The following is a 22,819-nucleotide window of genomic DNA, read 5'->3' as shown; positions in this document are numbered from 1 at the left end:
AGTGAACAAAACCAAGGCCCCGCCCTCCTGGAGCTCACCGGGGAAACGCCCCCCTTCCAGGCTCCTCCCTCAGTGCCCTAGACGCGGCTGTGGGAGGCAGGTCTGCCCTTCTAGCTTAAGTATTCTAGATAACCAACCCCCAAGTCAACTGTAAGTTCGTTGAAGACAGGTTCAATCTTCAGCTCGTATTTCTGAGGATCTAGAAACATCAAAGCACTCTTCTCGGGCCCCAAAGATAAAACCTCGCCCTCTTGAGAGGCCCAGTCTTGCAGTGGAGGGGATGGGGGAGGTGACAACTATGCTCTTAAGATTGGCTACAAGACAGGCGGGGCCAAGAGCTACTTTGGTGCTCCTCACATAGAGGATTGATGTTTGGGAGGTGAATCATCTTTTTGTGGATCCCATTACTCTACTAGCAAAGGGCAGACTGGACACACAGAGGCACTTGTAGCTGGTTTCCTTTCCTTCTGCTTCACATTTGTTCTGCCCACAGGCAGGGACGATTGAACCTCACCCACAGGGCTCTGGGCCAACTAGCGGAATGGGTAGCTGACTCCTCAGAAGCACTCAGGGCTGGGCTGGCAGGGTCATGGCAGTTGTTTTGCTGATGAATATCAGGCACGTGATCAAACCCTTTGGGTGCCCCAGGCAAGAGGACTATACACTTGGAAGCATTTCCTGTGAGACGAGGAAGGGCCAGTACCCTCAGAGACAGCCTCTGTATGGTCAGTTCTGCTTCTCAGAAGCTATGAGCTTCTCCCACGAAACTGTTGTCTGGAGCTGCCCTTTCATAACTTGTCCTGTCTGCTCACTTCCTTTAGCTTGGTTGGGGAACTCCAGAGCCCCACGTCAGAGTTCAGGGTGTGCCTTAGAAGCTTCAGCACCTCTGTGGTGAAAGTAGAGTTGGCCTGTGACTGGGGCTGCAGGCCATCAGCCTCCCAGGCTTCATTGCAGGCTGCTCCCAACAAAGCAAGCCCTGTCCTCCGCCGGATCCCTGCAAGGCCTCCACTAGTCACCAGGAGGCAGTAGCCCAGGCATTTTCCACTACCCCTTGCAACAAGTCTGAGCAGAGCTGATCACCTAGCCATCTGCCTCACCCATGATCCACTCCCAGTCCTATCTCCCAATAGCACATATTCTCCCCTCATGAGCCCTGACTTGGCCTTTGTCTCCTCCTGCCTTCCTCTGTCCAAAGAATTCCTACATTTACTACGGGAGAGCGCTTTAACTCTCCCTTAGTAAATTCCAGAGAATGTTTCCCCAAACTTGGGAAACTAAAGCATAGACCATCCCCTCCTTCCCTACCTCTTCATGCTCCAAAGCCCTTGTTAGTTCTCTGAGGCGGTGGTTAGATCCTCTAATTCAGATGACAAATGGAGAACACACATGCAATGTAAGATGCTCTGCAAACCCTGCCACCAGCCATCTCCCCCCCCTCTGAAAGCACTGATGCTGTGCCCAATCCCTGGCCACTCACAGCCTAGTTAGGGCTGCCCCTGCAGGACTTGCCATGACTGAGGGACCAGCTAGCCTCAAGCCACTCTGAGTCAGCTTCGCTGTTTCCTCTAGAGCCAGGAAATGCGGTCCTCTTCAGATGAGCAAAGGCAGACAATGCCTAATGAACCCCCTGCATAAAAAGAGCCTGCCAGCAGTCTGCCCTGTTCCCACCCCCCACCTTCACAGGTGCCATCTCAGCATCCACTATGCTCTAAGTTATATCCCTTTCACCACCACCCAGCCAAACAGCTGTTCAGACAATTCCCTGATCAAACAACACTGCCTTCTTCAGTTTAAATTTTATTTTACAAAAAGAGAAATAAACTGATAGGCAGTTATACTGACTTACAATTGTTCTGTTTGCTTTTTTAAAAAAGTGACATGAAACACAAGTAAAAATAAATACGTCATAGAAACAGCCAGTTGCCCAGTCTCTGGGGCAGGAGCACCTGCCCTGCTGAGAGAGGAGGGAAGCCCATGATCACACCAGCAGCTGGAACACCCAGCTACAGATGTTCCTCAAAGCCAGGCGCAGGTCCCAGGCCTCAGGGGGTGTCCTGAAGAAAGAAGATGGAAAACCAAAGCCAGGTGCCAGGTCCCTGGGGCCACCTCATCTCTCCCCCACCCCACTCCTCCTGGCAGCAGTGTGGCCTTAGTGGTTATCCATTGTGACCCCCACAACCCACCTGGACCCCCTTCCCCGACCCCTCTGGAGAGGGTACAGGAAAAAAACAGTCTTGGGCGGGCTGAGGGGATTCTTCTGGTGAGTCCCCAGCCCACCCTGAGTAACACAACCAGATAACAGTTTACACCCAAGTGCACAAGAGCATGCGTGTGCACACATACACTCTGTCTCTCTCTCTCTCACACACACACACACACACACACACACACACACACACACACACACACACACACACCTGGGCTGAGCTCTCTTCCTGGGGAGGGCCCTGGGTCAGGTCACAGTATGAGGTCCCCTCTTTTCTGAATATTATCCCAGTAGTGGTAACAGAGAGTACCCAAATCACTCCCAGCCCCCAGCCCTACAGACTCTGCAGCCTGTCTAGCTACCTCTCTCCAATGCACTAGATTACTATATCAAATAGACCTCTGAGAGAGGAAAGGAGCAGACTAAGGTCCCTGAAGAGCAAAGAAGTTGGACACTGCCTGCTCAGGAAGTTCATCGTAAGACTCGGGTATTCATAAAAGGCCCACGGCCAAGCCAGTGGCACAGAACAGACATTAAGGGGTCACAGTGGAATACACAGGACAGCAGAGAAGAGTCAGTAGGAGGGAAATAGAGTCTGAAGGTGACTGATGGAGAGCATAGCCTTCTCAGGCAGACCTTGAGGTGTGGATTTCTTGGGAACAGTCAGCAGAGAGCCAGAAAGTCTCTTGGGGAACTAATGGGGGAAGGAGCTCTTCTCTCAGGAGTTTTGATGGGGGAAGAGTCACTGAGCTGGGTGCATAGGAGGCCATGGCTCAGAAAGGAGAGACTGGTCTTCTGTGGAATCACAGGGAACTGGGAAGCACAAGGGGGTCATGGCCAGGAACACTAGGAACAAGGAATGTAAAGCCCCAGAAGACCTTCCCCATGGGATGAGGACTAAGTTCCAGAGAAATGCCAGGCATGAATAGACAAGCAGAGAACCTTGCTCTGCTGAGTGCTTTGGGAGTGACAAGTCCTACCCAGACTGCTAAAGTTTGGTTGAGCGTTTCAACCTATCAGCAAAATATTACCCCAACGATTTGCTTCATGTCCTGGAGTGGGAAATTTTCATATTTAGTTGTGAATCACAAGTATATAGTGATTCCACACACTAATTCCTAGGGAATAGAGTTCCAAGGACCAGAGACATCCTTAAGTCAAAAGATGCTTAAGATAGATGCTTAAGAAGCATAACTCAAGGGGGTGAAAACTTTGCAGATATCTAATCTGAAGAAAAATATCTGGATCCAACATGGTTCACTTACTTTCTCAATTAAATGGCTAATCTGTCTCTGTTGAATTTTTATCTACAAAGATACTGAGAAAAGGAAATCAAGCATTATTACAAATGGTAATCCTGAATTATTAAATTGTACTATATTCCCTAGGCTGAGGATTTAGGCTAAACCAGACAGATGGGGCTTGAAAGGCCCTTGAAAACATTCTATGGAAGACAGTAGTGAGGGAAGATACCTAGACCTGATCTTCTGCCCTCCCTCTTACCACCATCCTTCCCTTACTCAGGTCTGGACGGTGCGTGGACATCACCACCAAGTGTTTCTGATCCAAGAAACTGTAAAACATGGTTCTTGGGCTCTGAGACATTTCCTGCTACCTTCACACATATGCTTATGTTTGGTGTGCGTGCACGCTTGCCTACCAGCACACAGAAAGAGACGGCAGAAAAGTCAGAGAAGTATTTTCAGGTTCAATAAAAAAAACAACAACGAAACAAACCATGGAACCAGTAGCACTCTTAATTTCCCATGATCCCAGCCCTACCCCCTTACACAATATAAGCTGCACATATCAAAGAAAATCTTGTCTAGCCAGGTCAGCCTCCCAAAACTATGGCCTCTCCTGAGTTGAAGCAAGACCCAGCCCATGGAACCACTGGGTAGAGAGCAGGCACATGCTGCCACTCAGAACACCCATTCACTTGCCGGTACCTTCAAAAGCCCATCCCTCCAGTGACTGGTTTCGGTTCCTTGCTGGGATAGTTTCTGGATTCTCAGAGCTTGCTGCTGTGATTTCCTAGAGGTGAACACAGAAATGCCCTTCCTTCCACACATACACACACACACACACACAATTTCTGGGATCCCAGTGCTCCAGAGCCTTAGAGGCATCAGTTGTAACCCAGGTTGTGAGTGTGCTCTGCAAATCAGAGATCCAGGCTAACTTACTCCCATTAACCAGCCTCAACCTGAGAGCCCACTCCAACTGAGTCCCTTCATCATTCATTCTTGGGATGCATCTGAAAGAGAAAGCACTGGTTGGAACTGCTGTTTTTAAATTATTAAAATAATTTGCATAGCTAAATTGTAGGTCTAAGGCTTCTATGAGTAGGAGAGTTAAGTGTCTGACAGGGTGCTTATGAAAATACAGAAAGCAAGCTCTCTAAGTTCCACTTTTGGTGTAACTGAACAGTGCACAAACAAACACACACACACGCACACACACCCCCATCAGCCATCTCCTTGTCTCTTCTCTGGGGATAATATGCCGGAGTGCGCTAAGACTCCCCAACAATGGAAACAGGCTGGTCAGAAGAGTTGCAGAAGCAAGCAGCTACTACTAGGGGTGAGCTGGCTAAGCTGCCTCCAGGGCTTGGAAGAGGCAGGTGCAGCAGCTGCCCAGTGAGGAGGGACCCATGGATAGGTGGTAAACCTCTAAAGCCAGACAGGGTTTGTTCATCATAAAGAACTGCCCAGCAAGGTCTCAGCAGCAGGGGGGAAAAAGACAATATGAAGACAACCAGTGTTTATGCTTAATGCCTAGATGCCCCCCCGCCCCCGGCGGAGACCCAGAATGACTGATGTATTCTTTTAAGACGATTTAAGTCTCCTACAGAGGAAGGGCTCCTCCATGTTCCTTCAAAGAGGATGGAGGTAGCAGACACCAGGCCCACAATGATCATCTGATAGGTTGAGGAAGCCAAGACATTTCCCAATAGGAAATCAACAGTCTGTTCCCTCAACCCAGCAGCCACCTACACACAGCTTCACTAGTCAGCATAGAGAGCCTGTCCCTAAGGTCGTTCCAGGAGGACACAGCTCCAAATTTGGGGTCACTTACTTCCCAATTGCAAACTCCATGATCCGAAATTTCAAGCACTGTGGAATGAGTCTCACCATCACTAACTATCCAGTCACAGGATTCCCTGATCTTCCTGAGAGGCCATTTCCTGAAAACATAGCTGTTTAGTGTAAACCTTGGTCAAGCCTAACTTTCTTTCCTTGGTCAATTCACCATCTACCCAGGATTTATTCACCAGCAGCTATGGGGTCTGAGATATCTTAAAATTTCCCTTCCCATCTCCTACCTTCCTTACCCTAACCTCCCCTCCCACCCCCCAAAAAAGAACCAAGACACATGAAAAGTCCAAATAATAAATAATTGCCCATAAGAAATAAATTAACATGGAGCTCTCTAATGGAGAAGGAGAAGGAAAGGCCACCAGAACAGGCAGCTGGGGGCTCAGTTCCAACTTTGTGAAGAATGTTTTTTCTGGCCGCAACTCCATGACCTCCCACTCACACACTGCAATGCTTCTTCCTCCCAGTGTCTGCACACAGACAATCTCACACCCCAGAAAGGGAGATCTGCTCAGAGACAGCCACTGGGGAAAGAGACACAGATTGGTAATGCCCATTTTCTCTAATAATTTCCCCCAAATTTTAAAACAAGTTTGGCTCTGATAACCAGGGACATGGGTTAGCTGGGCCTTGTCTTCACCCAAGTAGAAGGAAACTTGTGGTTTCCATGGCTCTTCTCCTGGGCTCACCCTGATGTTCATACTAATAGTTGCCATGAACCACCACACTCTGATTTCCATTTTACAAAAGATAAATTCATTTCTTAGTTTCCCCCTTAGTCCCTCCCTCCCTCCCTTCCCACCCGCCTTCACCCCTGCTCTGTTACATACATGTAAGTACAAACATAAACACACACACACAGGCACACACACACACATACCTGGTCTGCTTCTTTCCCACCCCCTAAAAGGATTCCACTTCATGTGGAATCTCAGTCTGCCTACCCTTCTTCTCTTATCCTCCCTCCCTCCCCTTCCCTCTCCAGGCCAAGCTAAATCACCCAGTAAGGCAGCTCTCTCGGGAGAGAATGTTCCCAAAGACAGAAATGGGATGTGAGCATCTACCCTCAGATGGGCAAGCAAGCAAGCAGACAGCATAAGCAAGGCAGGCAGGAAGAGAGGCAGACTGCCCTGCCTCTCCATTCCTGTTTTAGGTCCCTGATTTCCCACTATTGCTGCTCTGTTGGATTATTTTTGCCTCTTTTGTTAACTGGCAACAGAGCCCTGCCACCTATGGTCAACCACCCTTCTTTGTCCTCTGCCTTTTCCCTCCTGCCAAGTGCCCTATTCTCAGAAAGCCCAGATTGCTGCCGTCCATCTTGGTGGGCAACCTGCTGGGGCCCCGAGTGAGGTGCAGAGGGGCTCCCCAGCTATTTCCCAGTGACCTCTATTACATCATCGTCCTTATCCTCATCATCATTGGAGCTGAACCCCACCTCAGCAACCTCATGAGAGTCAAATGGAGGCACCTGGGACCGGAGAAGGCCGCCAGCTGGGTAGCCTGCATGTGGGGATATGTAGCCTGGGTAGACAGACATGCCCCGTGAAAGGTTGCTGGGCAAGACAGGGGAAGGAAAAGGCGCAAACATCCTCGGCTCGGACAGGAGTGGCTGTGAGAATGGGAGTGAGTAGCTGGGTAGTATCCCTGGTACAGAGGGGTTGAGCATGAAGGAGGGGTTGCTGGCAGTGACTGAGGTAGCCGTGGAAGAGGAACTGACGGGGCCTGCTGGCACCAGAGGGTCAGTAGTCACTGGAAACACCAGGCGGGCATCTGCCAGCAAATTGGACAGCTGGTAGTAGGAGGGGGTACTGCCCATAAACAGGGAATTCTCCCCAGCCTGGGAGGTGAAGGGTGGGGTGAGGTTATGGTTTAAGGAGACGGGTGGCATGGCAAACCCGCCAGAAACTGGATACCCGTGTTCATACGGCTGCACGGGGGCTGGCAGATGGCCCTTCCTGGACCGCCGGCGGGCTGACTCCTGGGCAGCAGGTGGTGTGGCCAACTTTCGCTTGTGGCCCCTTAAGTCCAACACTGGGTGCCTGTCACCACAGGGCTGGCCGGTCACCAAGAGGGAACTATTGAGGCAATGACCCCCATGTCTAGGTTCAGTCCCAAGAGCTGTCCCAGGAACAGCACTGCTGTCCACAAGTTGAGCTGGGGGGCCAGGCAGGGCAGCATTGGAGCTTGGGGAGCTCTGACGGGATTCCCGGGCAGCAGCCACATCTGCATACTGCTGGAGCTCACTGATGATCTCCGGGCTGTCAGGAGAGACAGGCCTGGCCAGCCCCTCAGGGTCGGGGGCTTTGGGTGATGAGGCACTGTGTCTGCCGTTGCTTGTAGACTCGAGAGAAGGCCCCTGGGAACCTGGGGACAAAATGTAGGTAACTGAGAACCAGAATGGTCAGGGAGAGAAGGCGGGTGTAAGACAAAATTCCATTAAAAAAAAAAAAACCCTGTCCTGTGGTCCCCCAATTTCAAATAGTTTGATGTGCAAACAACATCACCCAGTCAATTTTTCCCAATCACAAAGAAAGAAGTCCTTTGATCTAGGAAACAAGTCTATCCATGCAAAGACATGTAACTTCTCTGTACCCCAGTTCCCTGTAAAACTCCACCAAGGTGAATCCTATGAAATAAAGGATATGAAATGCTGAAAGATATTCTTTTAGTCACACTCCTTCTGGGGGCAAAGATGGTCAGTGACCAGGATGGGAGAAAAGAGGAAAATGAAGTTTAAAAAGCAGTCCATCCTGGTTAAAAACAAAACAAAATCCACGGCCATGAAAGTGAACGGGGCAACTGGGAAATCTGAAAATGGCCTGAATAGTAGGTAATATTATGGAATTGTTAATTTTTTTTTAGTGCGATAATGGTTTTGTGACTAGGAGGAGTATGTCCTTAATCTTAGCAAATGTGTGCTGAAATATTTAGGGATGAAATGACATGATGTCTTCAACTTACAAATAGTTCAAATAATAGGAAGGAAGAGAGAGAAGAAAGTTTATGAGAATGATAACAGTCATTGGATCTAGCTGCAGGATACATGGGTGCTCACAGTGCTGTTCTTTCAACTTGTCTGCATGTCTCTCAATTTCCATGATAAAAGCTGGGAACAAGAGCAATCTAGCTCTCATACCCTCATACCTCATGGTGGGAGGATAAGTGAGAACCATTCCCATAGAGGGGACTTTTGCAAGAGTTCCTAACATTGTTAATGTGCCACACATATACTCTTTGATCTGGCAGTCCCACTTCTAGGAATTTTTCCTATAGATACACCCATGTGACTGTGAACCAGTACTGTAATGGTGGAGCACAACAATCTAAATGTCCAGGGACAGGGAACTCGGTAATGCACTGTATTACACCCATCTAACTACATCTTGTGCAAACCTTCACTGAGGAACATTTAAAGAAAGGATAAGGAACAAGCACTGAGATACACTAGTGAATGAAGAAAAGAGCAAACAGTATATTACAGTAAGTTAGCATTTGTTTTAAAAATACAAAGAAAAGTTATATACATATATACATTTTTTTAATATACACAGATACACACGTGCACACATACATATCCCTGTACCATGTACATGTATAGAATATCTCTTAAAACAAAACAAAACAAAACAACAGGAGGGACTTCCCTGGTGGCGCAGTGGTTGGGAATCCACCAGCCAATGCAGGGGACATGGGTTTGAGCCCTGGTCTGGGAGGATTCCACATGCCACAGAGCAGCTAGGCCTGTGCGCCACAACTGCTGAGTCTGTGCTCTGGAGCCCGAGGGCCACAACTGCTGAGCCTGCATGCCACAACTGCTGGGGCCTGCGCACCTAGAGCCCGTGCTCTGCAACGGGAGAGGCCACTGCAATGAGGGGCCCACGGTGAGGAGTGGCTCTTGCTTGCTGCAACTAGAGAAAGCCCACGAGCAGAAACAAAGACCCAACGCAGCCAAAAATAAATAAATAAAAATAAATAAATCGGGCTTCCCTGGTGGTGCAGTGGTTGAGAGTCCGCCTGCCGATGCAGGGGACACGGGTTCGTGCCCCGGCCCGGGAAGATCCCACATGCCGCGGAGCAGCTGGGCCCGTGAGCCATGGCCGCTGAGCCTGCGCTCCACAACCGGAGAGGCCACAACAGTAAGAGGCCCGCGTACCGCAAAAAATAAATAAATAAATAAATAAAAATAAATAAATCTATAAAACAAACAAAACAAAACAGGGGGCTTCCCTGGTGGCACAGCGGTTGAGAATCTGCCTGCCAATGCAGGGACAAGGGTTCGGGCCCTGGTCTGGGAGGATCCCACATGCCACGGAGCAACTAAGCCCGTGAGCCACAACTACTGAGCCTGCGCATCTGGAGCTTGTGCTCCGCAACAAGAGAGGCCGCGACAGTGAGATGCCCGCGCACCGCGATGAAGAGTGGCCCCCGCTCGCTGCAACTAGAGAAAGCCCTCGCACAGAAACTAAGACCCAACACAGCCAAAAATAAAATAAATAAATAAAAATTTAAAAAGCTAAAAAAACCAACCAAACAAACAAAAAAACAACTTAAAAAAAAACAAAACAAACAAAAAAAACAAAACAGGAGTAGCACCTCCAGGAAGGAGCAATGGATGGCTGGGAGTATGAGGGAAGAAAAACTTACTTTTCACTTTACCCCTTTTTGTACCCTTTGAATTGTGAACCATGTACACATTATCTATTCAAAAAATAAATTACAAACCAAACCAAAAAAAAATGCCATGTAGGTCAATGGAAAGTAGAAGCCACTATACCTGAGGCAGCCATCTGACCATCTTCAGGGGCCTTTGGTTTACCAGTCGCCCGGACAGCAAAGATTCGCCCATCACTGGTACGGATGTATGTCCCTAAGAAGAAACATGAGGAAGACTGTTAGGAGAAGACATGCAATACAGCCAACCCTGGGAAACTCCAGGCCTAGGCACTGTGGGCTCAGAAACAGCTATAAAACTGGTGTCACACCCTCCTCAATATCCCTGAAATGAGGAGTGGGATGACTGAGCTGTGGACCCAATATTACTCACAAACACTGACTGCATGACTACCATATACCAGACACTGTTCTAGACACTGAAGTACACAAGACAGAAAAGGGCCCTGTCTCATGGAGCTTAACTCTAGAGGGGGAGATAGACAATTACACTAGAAAATATCAGGAAAGGTTAAATGCAATGGAGGAAATAAATAGGGTGCTGTGAAAGAGAGTAAATTGGCTCCTTCTGTTCTGGCCCAGGTCCTCTTGATCTGGAAGGAGACTTATTCCCTCAATAACACCCCTCCCTTGCTAGGAATAATTCAAGACGGGCATTCTATTCCCACACGGCACTAGTCTACCTTCCCTTGGTCTAGAGCATGTCACTTGATCTATCTCTTGGTAGGGCTGTCTCTTGGCCAGAGGTCAAAAAACTTTTTCTTAAAGGGTCAGTTAGTAAATATTTTTGGCTCTGTGAGCCATAAGGTCTCTGTTGCAACTACTCTGCTGCTGTAACATGACAGCTGGGTGTGGCTGTGCTCCAAAGGTCTTTATTTATGGACACTGAAATGTGAATTTCATACCACTTTCACGTCACAGAATACTATACTTTTGATTTTTTTTTTCAACCAATTGAAAATGGTTGAAAATGTAAACCCCATTCTTGGCTCAGAGGTACAGTAACAGGAAGCAGGCATGATTTGGTCCGTGGGCGACAGTTTGCATACCCCTGCTCTAGGCCAGGAAGAACCCAGTAAGCGGGCTACATATGACCTTCTCTGGGTGTCATGTATTTCATGGCATCTTTTCCCTGAAACTAAAAGTACTTTTTAACCCAACAGAGGCTAGGGCAAAATCTCCTTACTAAACAAAGACCCTCGGGGAGCCTCACACAGCAGAGGCTGACATGAAAGATAGGCTTCAGCTGTGTCCTAACACCATCCAGCCCAGATTTCTCCAGCAATCTCATCCGGAGAACTCCATAAGGAGGTCAGAGGCAGTGGACTTTTCAAATGGCCACACTGGAAAATTCTGTCATGCAACCCAGGTATACTAATTCATCCACCTACATTTCCTAATCAGAGACGTCCACCCCACTCTAAGCAAGTAGGTAAGACGGCACACAATAAACATGTTGGCTTATAACCCAATCCACAGCTCATTCCCTCTGATTCTGGTCTCCCTGTGTGTAGTGTAAGTGCTAGACATCAAGCTTTTGATTGCTAAGACATCCATTTCAAAGACATCCATCTTGGGTAAACAAACTGCCAGCTGTACAGCACAGCCACTAGCTAAACTACTAGGTAAGGAACCAGGCTGCTCCCTCCCTTGAAAAGTTCCTTTTTAGAAAGCCTGAGGTAACCTAGGTAACTAACCCTTGAGTGAGCTCGCTCTTCCCTTCCCACACACTAATTCCCATTTTTATGTTTTAAATTCACCAATAAAGGGACTTCCCTGGTGGTTCAGTGGTTAGGACTCTGTGCTTCCACTGCAGGGGGAAGAAGTTTGATCCCTGGTTGGGGAATTAAGATCCCACGAGCCACACGGCGTGGCCAAAAATATAAATAAATAAATTCACCAATAAAGAGTGAACCTGAGAAACCCTAGCCACCCCACTCTTGGACCCTAAGACAGAGACCCAGGTCCACAATCTCTTTCTCTCTCTGTCTACCCACAGCCTTCCTGTGTGGCCCTTGAGTGTGCCATGTACCCTTCAGGACCTGTGAGTAGTAAACCTTGTTTTTTCAAAGTTCCCTGATGATTGTTGCTGAGGTGCATCTTGCAATCATAATAAGAACACCAAGGGCTGGTCTAGCCACAACACTGGCTCTGGGGAAATGTATGTGGGGGCTTGCCACAAGTACTACAGGATTGGATGAGTGCCCCAGGCATTCCTAGCCGATACTATCAATAGGCTGAGACCAACACAAAACACTGTGTGTGTCCAAACCCACTCCAAGATTCTCCATAAAAACGATGGCAAAATATAGGAATGCAGGGACCCTAACTCCTTTCTTTTAAGCCACTGACAGATATCCTTTGAGCCCACCCCAACTCGGCTAAGCTCCTAGAAATGTCATTTTCTCATGTTTCCCCCACATGTTACACTCCTATAGGATGATTCCTATCTTCTCTCTAGCTCAAGCCATATGTATTTATTTTGCTTGCCAGCCCACCACTCTCAACCAAAGGTAGAGAATAAGCCCTTTGGTCAGGCTCTCACCTTTTGTCCCACGGATGATGTGGATGCTCTCACCAGCATTAATTCTTGCCTGTACATCTGTGGAGCTGTTGAGTCCAGGAATAACAATATCTAGTGGAGACAACAGATCTCAGATTTAGATTACATGGGGCTGACTGAAGGAGGGAAATAAAATGCAAAGTCCACATCCACCCCTGTTCCTCAATGGTTTCCCTAAAGCATCTCAGTGGAGCAGAGGTCAGAACCAAGGAAGGTGAAACCAGCAGGGCCTCTCACAACTGTCTAAACAAAGAATACTGTGAAAACAAGAAACTTTTTAGAAATCTGATCATCTTTCTGATCAATTTTCCTTGATTTAATTTAAAAATCATAGTGTTTTTGGTTTAGAAAAAGTTTCAGTTCAAATGCTTACTTCTATTTTTGTTTCTCCCTCCCTAAGCTATTTGCATGTATCTGCTGCTCCTGTCGCTATGAAGAGAAAGAGCATTTTCAAGAATCAGCAGAGAAATAGGATTATGAGAGGCTCTCTTTTTTTTGGCTGCGCCGCAGGGCATGTGGGATCTTAGTTCCCCTACCAGGGATCGAAACCACACCCCCTGCAGTGGAAGTGCGGAGTCTTAATCACTGGACCACCAGGGAAGTCCTGAGAGTCTCTCTCTTTGTTTTTAATTTGTTTCAAAAATTTTTTTTACAATGAACAGCTATTATTTTCATACTCAAAAAAACCAACTAAGATGTTTTCATGAAAATGTATTACAAATATTTCTAGATAACAAGATGAAAAACAGCATCATGAAATGCTTTCCTTCCCAATTACCCTGAACCACAGAATCAATTGCAGGGACGGATGGGCTGCCCACCTTCTACCACTGGCCCATGATGCTCGATCTACATTAAACTTACAACGAAAGAAGCAAGCGACATTTAGGTCTTTTAACTAAAGAGGTTGAGAGCTGTCCTTCATACCCACCTGACCCTACAAGTCAGGCAGGACTCAACTCATTCAAACCTCTCTCTGAAGACCAACCCTATGTCCAGTGACATTTCCACAATCTCTGCAGTGTTCAGAGTCCATCCCACCCACCACATTCAAGAAAACCCAGTTCCGTGTTGCTATTCTTAAGACATTTCATTGAATGCAAATTCTTGAAGATCAGGGACTGCTGCCTTCTCTATTTTTACCTAGAGTGCCAATGTAGTATGGCCTAGAATACAAACATTGTTTAATAAATACTTCCTGAATGAACAAAGTAATTTTAAAAGGGACAGCACACTGGAAGAGAACTCAGGAGCTCCCAACCTGTTGTGGTGACCACCTTCTGCACAAGGACTCCCGCACGTTGCAGGTAGTTGATTGGGAAGTTCATAGCTGGATTTGTGCTGGAGGCAGAGCTTACACTACCTCCCAGTGGGACATGCCGTGGCATCATGGGGATCGGGGTGGACTGTACAGGACGAACACTGGCCACAGGCTTCTCATCACTCTTCAGTGTTGGCTGCCTAGGAGAGAAAGAGAAGCACACTAAGGAAGTTTGGCAGAACAGCCCTTACTTACCTTTCTGCAAAGACTGCTGAGCCTCTCCAGACTTCCCCATTCTACAGCCTCAGATGCTGCTGAGAGAAGGATCAAAAGAACATGCAGGGTATGGTAAATTCAAAAGGAGACTAGAGGCAGGGCTGAGACAGAGAGGAGACAGAGACAGCAAGGGATAAAGCCTATCAGAGTCTAAGAAGAATCAGATGTCAGTGGAATAATGCCTTTTTGGAAATGTGAGGTGACATCTGCTCCTCTAGAATTTGGACTGTCTACATACATTAGGAATTCGTCCTTGGAAGGAATTCGTCGTTGGAAGTCAGGTAGAGGCAGAGAGGCATTAAGTGCGGGGAAGTTCTTCAGAACACTGTGCATACTAACTTGAAGATAAATGGGTGGAATTTTCCCACTAGCCCAAGAAAATAGGGCCATGTGATGTCACATGTTCTGGTGATCTTGAGACCATCTATCCAACTTTAACCATCATTACCCTCTGAAACCTCAAGTTTCAATAAGTAATGCAGACACCTCTCTCCTCTGCATTACTTTTCAATGGACTTCTCCCAGGGCCAATCCCCAAAGTGCCCCTATAGTCACAGCCACCACAAAAGCAGCAGCAGGCAAAACGCCGTGCACAGAAGTGGGGCTTCTAAATGGCACATAGCCATGGCCAGCCTGAGCACCGGTTGCATCTCTTACTACCAAAGTGCCAAAATGTTATCCTGTGGTCAATGATGCATTCCTCACTTTTCACCTTCCTTTCAACTGGATGTTGGTACCTTGAGAAAGCTACTCTTTCTTTATTTAAGGTTTTTGAAATAAAGCCCCTGTCTCTAAGCTTTCTGAAGTCTGCATCTTTGGTCTTTAGTTCAGAGAAAGAGAGCCTCTTGGACTGGTATGCTCTTCCTCATCTGACTGAAGACTGGCACATAAAAGAACACACCACTGCTGTTGGAGTAGGTCTGCATGTCTCCTCAGTCACACTGCTCTCAGGTTGCCTTTGGGCAACCCCTGGGGCCCTGTGGATGCCATCATTCCGAGATAGGCCAGGTAGCACAGCAAGCTCACCAGGATCTGGGACCCACTTCCACAATGCCTGCCCAGGGTGGCTATGCAGGAGCTGGGGGCCCTGCTCAGATGTCAATGGGACTCTTCTCAGGATAAGAAGTCAGAAGGGTAACAGGAATCTAGCCTAAGCCCCATACTCTGCAGGGGCTAAGGCTAGGAATTTGGGCAGAAAGTCCTCCTCACATGTACCCAGACAGGATTAGGAATCAACAGGATCATGGGATGGCTCATCAAATGCTGTGAGAGGCCGATGCCTCCCACAGGGCCAGAGTTGGGCCAGAAAAGGAGCTGAAATCTCCTTACAGCCCAGCCCATTTGTCACATCTTCCCTCCATATGGCTTTTCTTCTAAGGGGTTCAGACTTAGTCCATTCCTGCTATTGCAAGGAAAAGCCCAGAAAAGAGATAAAAGGGGTGGAGGACGAGAGGAGAACATACTCAGGCAACAGTATCTTGGAAAATGACACAGAAATAAAGTTTGAAGGCTTTGAAACATGGAATAGTCAAAAGAAACAATTCTTAAATCTATTCCTCTCAAAATAATTATCTTTAATTCAAGATAATCAAACAATGTAAAAATGCAAACCAGGCAATCAGGAAGTTGATCTGATAAAGGCTATGAGGCACTTTGTCTTGTAATGAGGAAAAAAAACATAGGTAATTATTTTATAATTTCCTACAAAGAGCTTTTCTCCCGCCTAGCCATTGGCTTCCATGCTGTTCCTATTCTTAATAGTTCTGGAAGCTGTACTCAAGAAAAAGATTTTTTGCTCAGGAATAAGGTGGACACAGAATGAAATCCCATTAGGAACAGCAGAATTCCCTGACTACAATCCAAGACCCACAGAAGACCTGGCCTTCACTCTTGAACTTCGCTGCTAAGTGAGGGCTAGCACCAAGGTGCTGCAGATAGGGAGCAGCTGTGTGGGAGGGCTGGGCATTTGTGTTATGGGAAGCTGCATCTCCTCGGGAGTCCAGAGGGACTCTCCTAAGTCACAAGGCCAGCAGCTCACTCTTCCAGCCAGAGCTGCTTAAAACACCAGGGCTGCTGAACTGCTTCAGCACCTCATCCAAGAGCAGAACCTCTCAGTTCACAGCAGCCAAAGAGCAAGTTGTAGGGTCTCCCTTTATTTAAAAAAGGAACCAGTTGAAAGGCTTGGCCCTGGCCCAGCAGCAAACCTTCCTCCCTTTTCAGTGACTCACCAGTTTCTCTGACTGAAGGCAGGGATGCTGGTCAGGCTCTGGTCACTGGCGGGGTAATACTGCGCATACGATGGGCGGGTGTAGGGGACCGATGTACGTTTGTCTTCCTCGTAGCTTTTCTTTGCTGCTTTTTTCTCAGCTTTGGTCAGCTTGTGATCCTTTCGGTTAAGGAGCAATGACTCATGCTCAAAAGGCTCCTGGGGACACAGGAGGATGTTGATTTAATTACCAGTCTTTGTGACGTACAATAAGCCTTACTTTGAAACCAAGAAATGGCTGGCTGTCTCCAGTACTTAGCAAAGAGCCTGCTCACAGACACAAAGGCGAGTTTACTGTCTTCCTGTCAGCAGCATAAATTCTCAACTCTAACCTAGCACCAGCTTTAGACAACCTAAGTCTGCCTTCCATACCAAAAGAATGGGAGAGTTCAGAGAATTATCAGACTATATTTTCAGAACTTTCCCCCCTCTCTTTCTGCTAGGAAAACCCACAATGGCCAAATTATTCTCATGACTGAGCTCACACTCCTAGGATGAGACTAGGATAGGATAGGTGGTTTGGAGAGGGGAGGGGGACTGTCTGGGGCAAGGAAAAGAAGCAGCTGAATTCAAGTCGTCTGCATGAAACAAAACTTTGGATGAAGGAAACAAGCTTGCCAGACAAGCCTCCTTCAGTGGAGAGTGCAGTACTGGGACACATGCATACCAGGGTCTTACCTTGGTGATGAGGTGAGGGTATTTCAGACAGGCAAGTTGCAGGACTGGCTCCTTGATCCCCTTTATGTTCAAGGATGCTTGGGGAGCTGGCTCCTTCTCAACAAAGTGCAGTAGGTTCTCCACCTCCTTTCGAGTAAAGTTCAGCATTGGATTGAGATCATCTACGACCCGATCTAGAAGGGAGAAGACATGGAGAAAGTCAGTTCGCAACAAAGAAAACTGCAAAAGCACAGCTACAAATATTGGAAGAAAGGTTGTGGGTGGCATAATTGTCACTAATATCTAAATCACCTCAGGCCACTCCATATCTGAAAGTCAAAGAGCAGGTCTGAGGCCCTCATGAAACAGAAATATGTTAAGAAAAAACTGCATAACCAGCTCAGCTCTTATCATTAAACCCATCTTCAACAATTTGAGGTAAATTCCCTCTTAAGCAATTATTTGAATTAGAATGAGATGGAAGGAACTGCTAGCTTTCTATGATTGAAAGCTTGTCTGTGTTTCCACATCCTGCCCCCCTCCCCTCCCACCCTTGATACAAGTAGAATGGTAGCCTGTATAAATGTGCCTTTTCTGAGCCTGGAAGATGGCCCACCTGACATGCCCTGCTTGGAAATCTGACGGTCATAGATCTTCTTTTCGAGGGTGAAATCAGCCACAAGGCGATAGATGTGACAGGGCTTTTTCTGGCCGTAACGGTATACCCGACATACTGCCTGAGCATCATGGCAAGGGTTCCAGGAAGCATCAAACACCACCACTCGGTTGGCACCAATCAGATTCACGCCCAAGCACCCAGCCCTTTAAAACACAAGCCAATAATCACAGAACCTTTAGTTTTAAAGATAGTTTTCAAATTGGTTTTATCCTCTGTGACTCCTACCCCAATATCATCCTCTTTATCCTAAGCAGAATATACTGAATGATTCTGCTAATGAACAATGCATTCCTCAAGCACTGAAAAGTATGCCCTGAAAGTCCAACATAGAAGTACCTACCAGCTCAGAAAGAAAACCCACCCTCCCATCTCTCTGTGATGAGTAAAGGCCCACATCTTGGCCCCAGAGTGATGTCACTGGGTGAGGGGAAATGTCTGCATACCAATGTTTCTGATGTGTTTAGTCTAACAGCTTAGGAGAATGACTGGTTCATACCCTATCGAGGGCATTCTAATGGCAGAAGGCAGCACAGCCTTCAAGTCGCTTGGCATGAGACAAATAATGCCATCAGTCTTTTATAGTTATATTACACTTTCTACTTTTTAAAGCACTTTCACATTCATCACATCATCTAAGCCTCAGAACCGTCCTGCGAGAAAAGCTAATTATGACCATTGTGAATGAACGTCTCAAAGAAATTCATGACACTATCATAATTGCCTTTCTAACACAATTTTTTTCTGGGGTCCCCTCTCTGACCTCAAGAACAAGTCACAAACCTGAGGAGATCTCTTCTGACAGAACTTGGACAAGCCTTTGTGGTACCTGCCCATGTAGCCAAATGCCCTGAATGCAGTCCTCTGACCTCCCCTCTCAGGATCCACTCACCTTGTGGAGAGAAGGAACAGCCAGGTGGTGAGGTTGCTGGGATCATTGAACTGATTAATGAGCCGCTCCCTCTCAAAGGCAGGGGTGCTACCATCTAGCCCTAGGACAGAAGGAAACACAGAAGAAATGGACAGATGAGGGCAGGGGTACACAGCAAAATCAATGGGCAAACGTGTTTAAAACAAAACAAACACACACCACAGTGCTCAGATTCCACACCCTGGACATTCCGTGGGGATCTACCATGAGACCCAGGCATCTATAATTTTAAAATACCCCCAAGTGATTCACATGTGCAACAAAGTCTATAAACTGTGTTTTTCCCTTTAGTATCTTGGGTCAATTCTAAGGCCAAGGTTCCTAGACTTCAGAGTGCAAAAGAATCACCCTAGTTAAGGAAGCCTGGTAAACACTGGCTTAAGGTAACTGCTCTGCCTCAGTCCTGTGAATCTTAGTGACTGCAAAAGGACCAAGGGTTTTGTGTTTTGATATGGATGTTGTTCCTCCACCATGCAGGAATCCACATTGTTAACAAGCTCCTAAGGCTAAGAAGTTGCTCGAAGGAGACATAAAAAAAATAGAACTGGAGCAGTGGGATGGGACATATGAGTGAAAAGAGGGAAGTTCAAAAGAAAGAGAAAAGGTAAGCTTCAGTTAAGAAGCATGACTAAGGGAAGAGGGGTGACATTTGCCACCTACAGTAAAGCAGAGAAAAGGGCAAAGCTAAGGGTATGAAATACTATATGGAGAACTGAATTACTACCAATGTAGGAAGCATTAGTTTAATTGCCTGGTATTAGAGGCTCCCTCAATCAACACCCCAACCTACCTTTCAACTTGAGTTCCCACAATTTCCAAGCACAAAAAAGCTCAGCACTGACTCACTGGGCAAGCCTATAGTCAACACAAGGATCCAGGCTAGCTCCTGTGCTGGAGTCTCATCACCACCCCCTGAACCTCCATTTCTCTAAATCTTTCCTTTAGGCCAGGGCTTCTCAACAAGAAGATTTCCCCACCCTACTACCCCACAGGGAACATTTGGCAGTGTTTGGAGACGGTTTGGGTTGTTTAACTGTGTGGATGCTACTGCCATCTAGTGAGTAGAGAACAGAGATGCTGCTAAACATCCTACAATGCAAAGGACAGCCCCCTACAACAAAGAATTAACTGGCCCAAATGTCAATATCTGGTCAATAAGTCCCTGAAGTCAATATTTCTCAACTTTTTTTTCATTACCACCCCATTAAGGAGGCTTTTTACACATATTTTCCCAATCACCATGCCCTCCATAAAATTTTAACACCACAGATATACTGTATATGTTTATTCATTATATACATATTTGTGCTTTATATTTTTAAAAAGTTAAGATTTTTTTGTCTCCTCGAGAACCAATTTTCACCCCCTTAGGGACACCATCTCCCCCAATTTGAATACATGATCTAGGCTGTGGTCACTTTGTTCCTTCTGCCTAAGATGATCTTTGGGCCACACCAGCTCTGTATATTCAAATTCTCCCCATATCTGCAAGTCTAGTGCAAGTTTCACCTCCTCCAGGAAGCCTTCTCCAACCGTCCTCACCATGATGATTTTGTCCTCCTTAGAACCCCCATGAAGGCAATCAATCAGTGCTACTTTGAATCTGTCCTTGAGTTGCTGCACCTCGGATGATGACAAGGCATACGTCTTCTACATCTCTGCACTCCCCCTATCTGGCTTAAGCTCCCCAGCCCAGGACAGTGCCTCACACAAAGCAGCTCGCTCTTAGTGTCTCTCTGCTCCTTAGTCAATCACAGATATTCTTGTTCATGTGATGGTGAATGGAGTAGGAGAAGAGAGAAAGAGAGAGAGGGAAAGGAAACCCTTAGGCAGACCTTGCCAAGGCTCCAGGAAGAAAGCAGCAACGAACTCACGGAAGTAACTGACGTTTCGAACCCACTTCTGTACTCCTTGCCCCTCAGCACCAGGTAGACAGGGCGCTTCTCGTTTGCCTAGGAACTCCTCGATTAAAGCCAAGGTGGAAAGGCTCTGGCTGAAAGAGACACATTTGGTTCAGAAGGCTCCTGGACCTAAGGGAATCTTGTTCCCCAATAGGCCCATCTCAATAGGCTCCCCTCTGACACTGGGAGCTCCCACATCCTACTCCCCACAAAGAACCACCCTAACTCATAAGGGAGTAGAGTCATCCACACACTTATTACCACCACCCTACTAAAATATTCTCTATACTATTACTTCCTCGATTGAAAAATTCTGAGATTTAGCTCAGTGCAGAGTAACAAATAACATCAGCATTAAAAACCAACACTGCATGAATATGCATTAGATCTAATTATAGGCCACAGGCAATATTATGGATCTTACTAAGGAGAGAGATCATTTAGTTGCTTCCAAGTTATGCAGAGAGCCAGTCCATAAAAGCAGTGGAACACTAGGCTCTCCCTAAGCTACAATCACTGCTTTCCTCTCAAAGTATCTTACACATGGGAACCCTCACTCTGAGACTCCCAAGCCAGGCTCCTGCCACTTAGCTCTCACTGGAGCATAATCTAGTCGGAACAAAGGAGAAGCAATCTACTTTACGTCTGTTTCCCTGAGGAGTGAGGCCTTGATGGGACTCAAAGCTCTGGCAAGACTGAGAATGTGACTTGGAACAAAAAACATCATTTATTTGGCCTTATATACAAAGCTTAGAAAAAGAAAAAAAAAAAAAAGGCTGGGGAGGCATAGACGCAGTTTAGACCAGGAGTCAGCAAATGTTTTCTGTAAAGGGCCAGAGAGTAAATATTTTTAGGCTTTGCAGACCACACACAGTCTCTGCTGCATATGCTTCTCTTTTTAAAATTTTTATTTTATTTTATTTATTTATTTTTTTTTTTGCGGTACGCGGGCCTCTCACTGTTGTGGCCTCTCCCGTTGCGGAGCACAGGCTCCAGACGTGCATGCTCAGTGGCCATGGCTCAAGAGCCTAGCCACTCCGCGGCATGTGGGATCTTCCCGGACCAGGGCATGAACCCGTGTCCCCTGCATCGGCAGGCGGACTCTCAACCACTGCGCCACCAGGGAAGCCCTTAATTTTTATTTAAAAAATTTTTTATTTTATTTTTTTTGGCCGCACCCTGCGGCTTACGGGATCTTAGTTCCCTGACCAGGGATCGAACCCATGTCCCCCGCAGTGGGATCGCAAGAGTCCTAACCACTGGACCACCAGGGAATTCCCTTCATATGCTTCTTTAAAAAAAAAACAAAAACAAAAAAACTTTTCAAATGTAAAAACGAGCTCTCAGGCTGTACAAAAACAGGCCACAGGTCATATTCGGCCTGAGCCACATTTGAAGGATTAGACTGTGATCTCCAATGTTAGCCTAAGGTTTCAAATTGTTCTCTGCAGAGAAATTGCATTGGATAAAAAAAGAAACTCTAAGAAAGAGAAGAAATGCAAGAAGGTCCTCACAAGAAGCACTGGTTGCAGAGGAATGGAGATAAAAGGGGGCTGGTGCAACCCCGGATGGTCTCACTCTGCAGGGGTTGTATCACTCTTTACCAAAGACACACACTCGGCAATTTCTCTTCCTACCTGAACACAAGGATCTTGTCTCCAAGCTTCACACTTTCCTCAATCAGGTGGAAAAGCAGTACCATCTTGGGAGAGTTCTCTAAGACACCAGTCTGGTAATTAGTCAAAAGGTCCTTGGCCTATAGGAGAGGAAATGAGGCAGCTTGGAGCAGGTCCATGGCCAGATTACTAGAAATACAATTCTCTCCCTCAAAGGCAGCAGCTCACGGGCAACCTTAATAGTTCCCTGCAGACCTTAGCAGTACAGTGCACTGTGCAAGCCCCACCCTCTCCCCACGAAACCTTTGCACGATCCCTTCTCAGCAGTGGTTTATGGCCGCAAAAGTATCTGCTTGACTCACCCATTCATATGTGACAATGTTGTTGCCTCGCTCCTGGAAAGGGTTAAAGCCGACCCCTTGTAGGAACTTGCTATTGGTCGCCTCTCCCATCGAGGCGCTGTCCTCACCCTTGCCTTTTGTTCCCTGTGAAGGGCAGCGGGCACTAGTCCCTGCTGAACCAAGCTCTTCCACGTCTAAGTCTTGCTCATTGGCCAGGTTCTCCTTCTGAAGGGCTTCGTACAGCACGTCGGGGTGATTCCAGATCTGAGGTTCAAGTTAAAGGGGAGGAAACATAGGGCAGAGAACAATCTAAGGGTGTCCCAGGGAGTTTGGAAACGTGCAGTTATTCAAACACA

General features: G+C 47.0%; 2 protein-coding genes across 8 annotated transcripts in view; both read right to left on the bottom strand.

Moving 5' to 3' along the window:
• Positions 1–1,784: 1,784 nt before the first annotated feature.
• Positions 1,785–6,446, bottom strand: LOC114484177 (uncharacterized). The gene has a single exon (XM_028478641.2). The coding sequence runs from the start codon at positions 6,444–6,446 to the stop codon at positions 5,487–5,489; it is 960 nt and encodes a 319-aa protein (XP_028334442.1). The 3' UTR covers positions 1,785–5,486.
• Positions 6,447–6,673: 227 nt separating this feature from the next.
• The window catches only part of RAD54L2 (RAD54 like 2), a 94,779-nt gene continuing 78,633 nt past the window's right edge, over positions 6,674–22,819 (bottom strand). For all 7 annotated transcript variants that reach the window (XM_055079508.1, XM_055079506.1, XM_055079507.1 and 4 more), the window contains 11 exons: positions 22,485–22,727; positions 22,144–22,262; positions 20,480–20,598; positions 18,567–18,666; positions 17,615–17,820; positions 17,020–17,192; positions 16,304–16,500; positions 13,800–13,999; positions 12,521–12,610; positions 10,079–10,171; positions 6,674–7,668 (listed from right to left, as the gene is read on the bottom strand). In XM_055079508.1, the coding sequence (XP_054935483.1) occupies positions 6,674–7,668; positions 10,079–10,171; positions 12,521–12,610; positions 13,800–13,999; positions 16,304–16,500; positions 17,020–17,192; positions 17,615–17,820; positions 18,567–18,666; positions 20,480–20,598; positions 22,144–22,262; positions 22,485–22,727 (2,535 nt within the window). The remainder of the gene's footprint in view (positions 7,669–10,078; positions 10,172–12,520; positions 12,611–13,799; positions 14,000–16,303; positions 16,501–17,019; positions 17,193–17,614; positions 17,821–18,566; positions 18,667–20,479; positions 20,599–22,143; positions 22,263–22,484; positions 22,728–22,819) is intronic.

The sequence above is a fragment of the Physeter macrocephalus genome, chromosome 18 (assembly GCF_002837175.3).
Source record: "Physeter macrocephalus isolate SW-GA chromosome 18, ASM283717v5, whole genome shotgun sequence".
Classification (NCBI taxonomy): Eukaryota; Metazoa; Chordata; class Mammalia; order Artiodactyla; family Physeteridae; genus Physeter; species Physeter macrocephalus.
The sequence above is the reverse complement of the archived record's forward strand: the minus strand, read 5'-3'. Positions and strand labels throughout refer to the sequence as shown.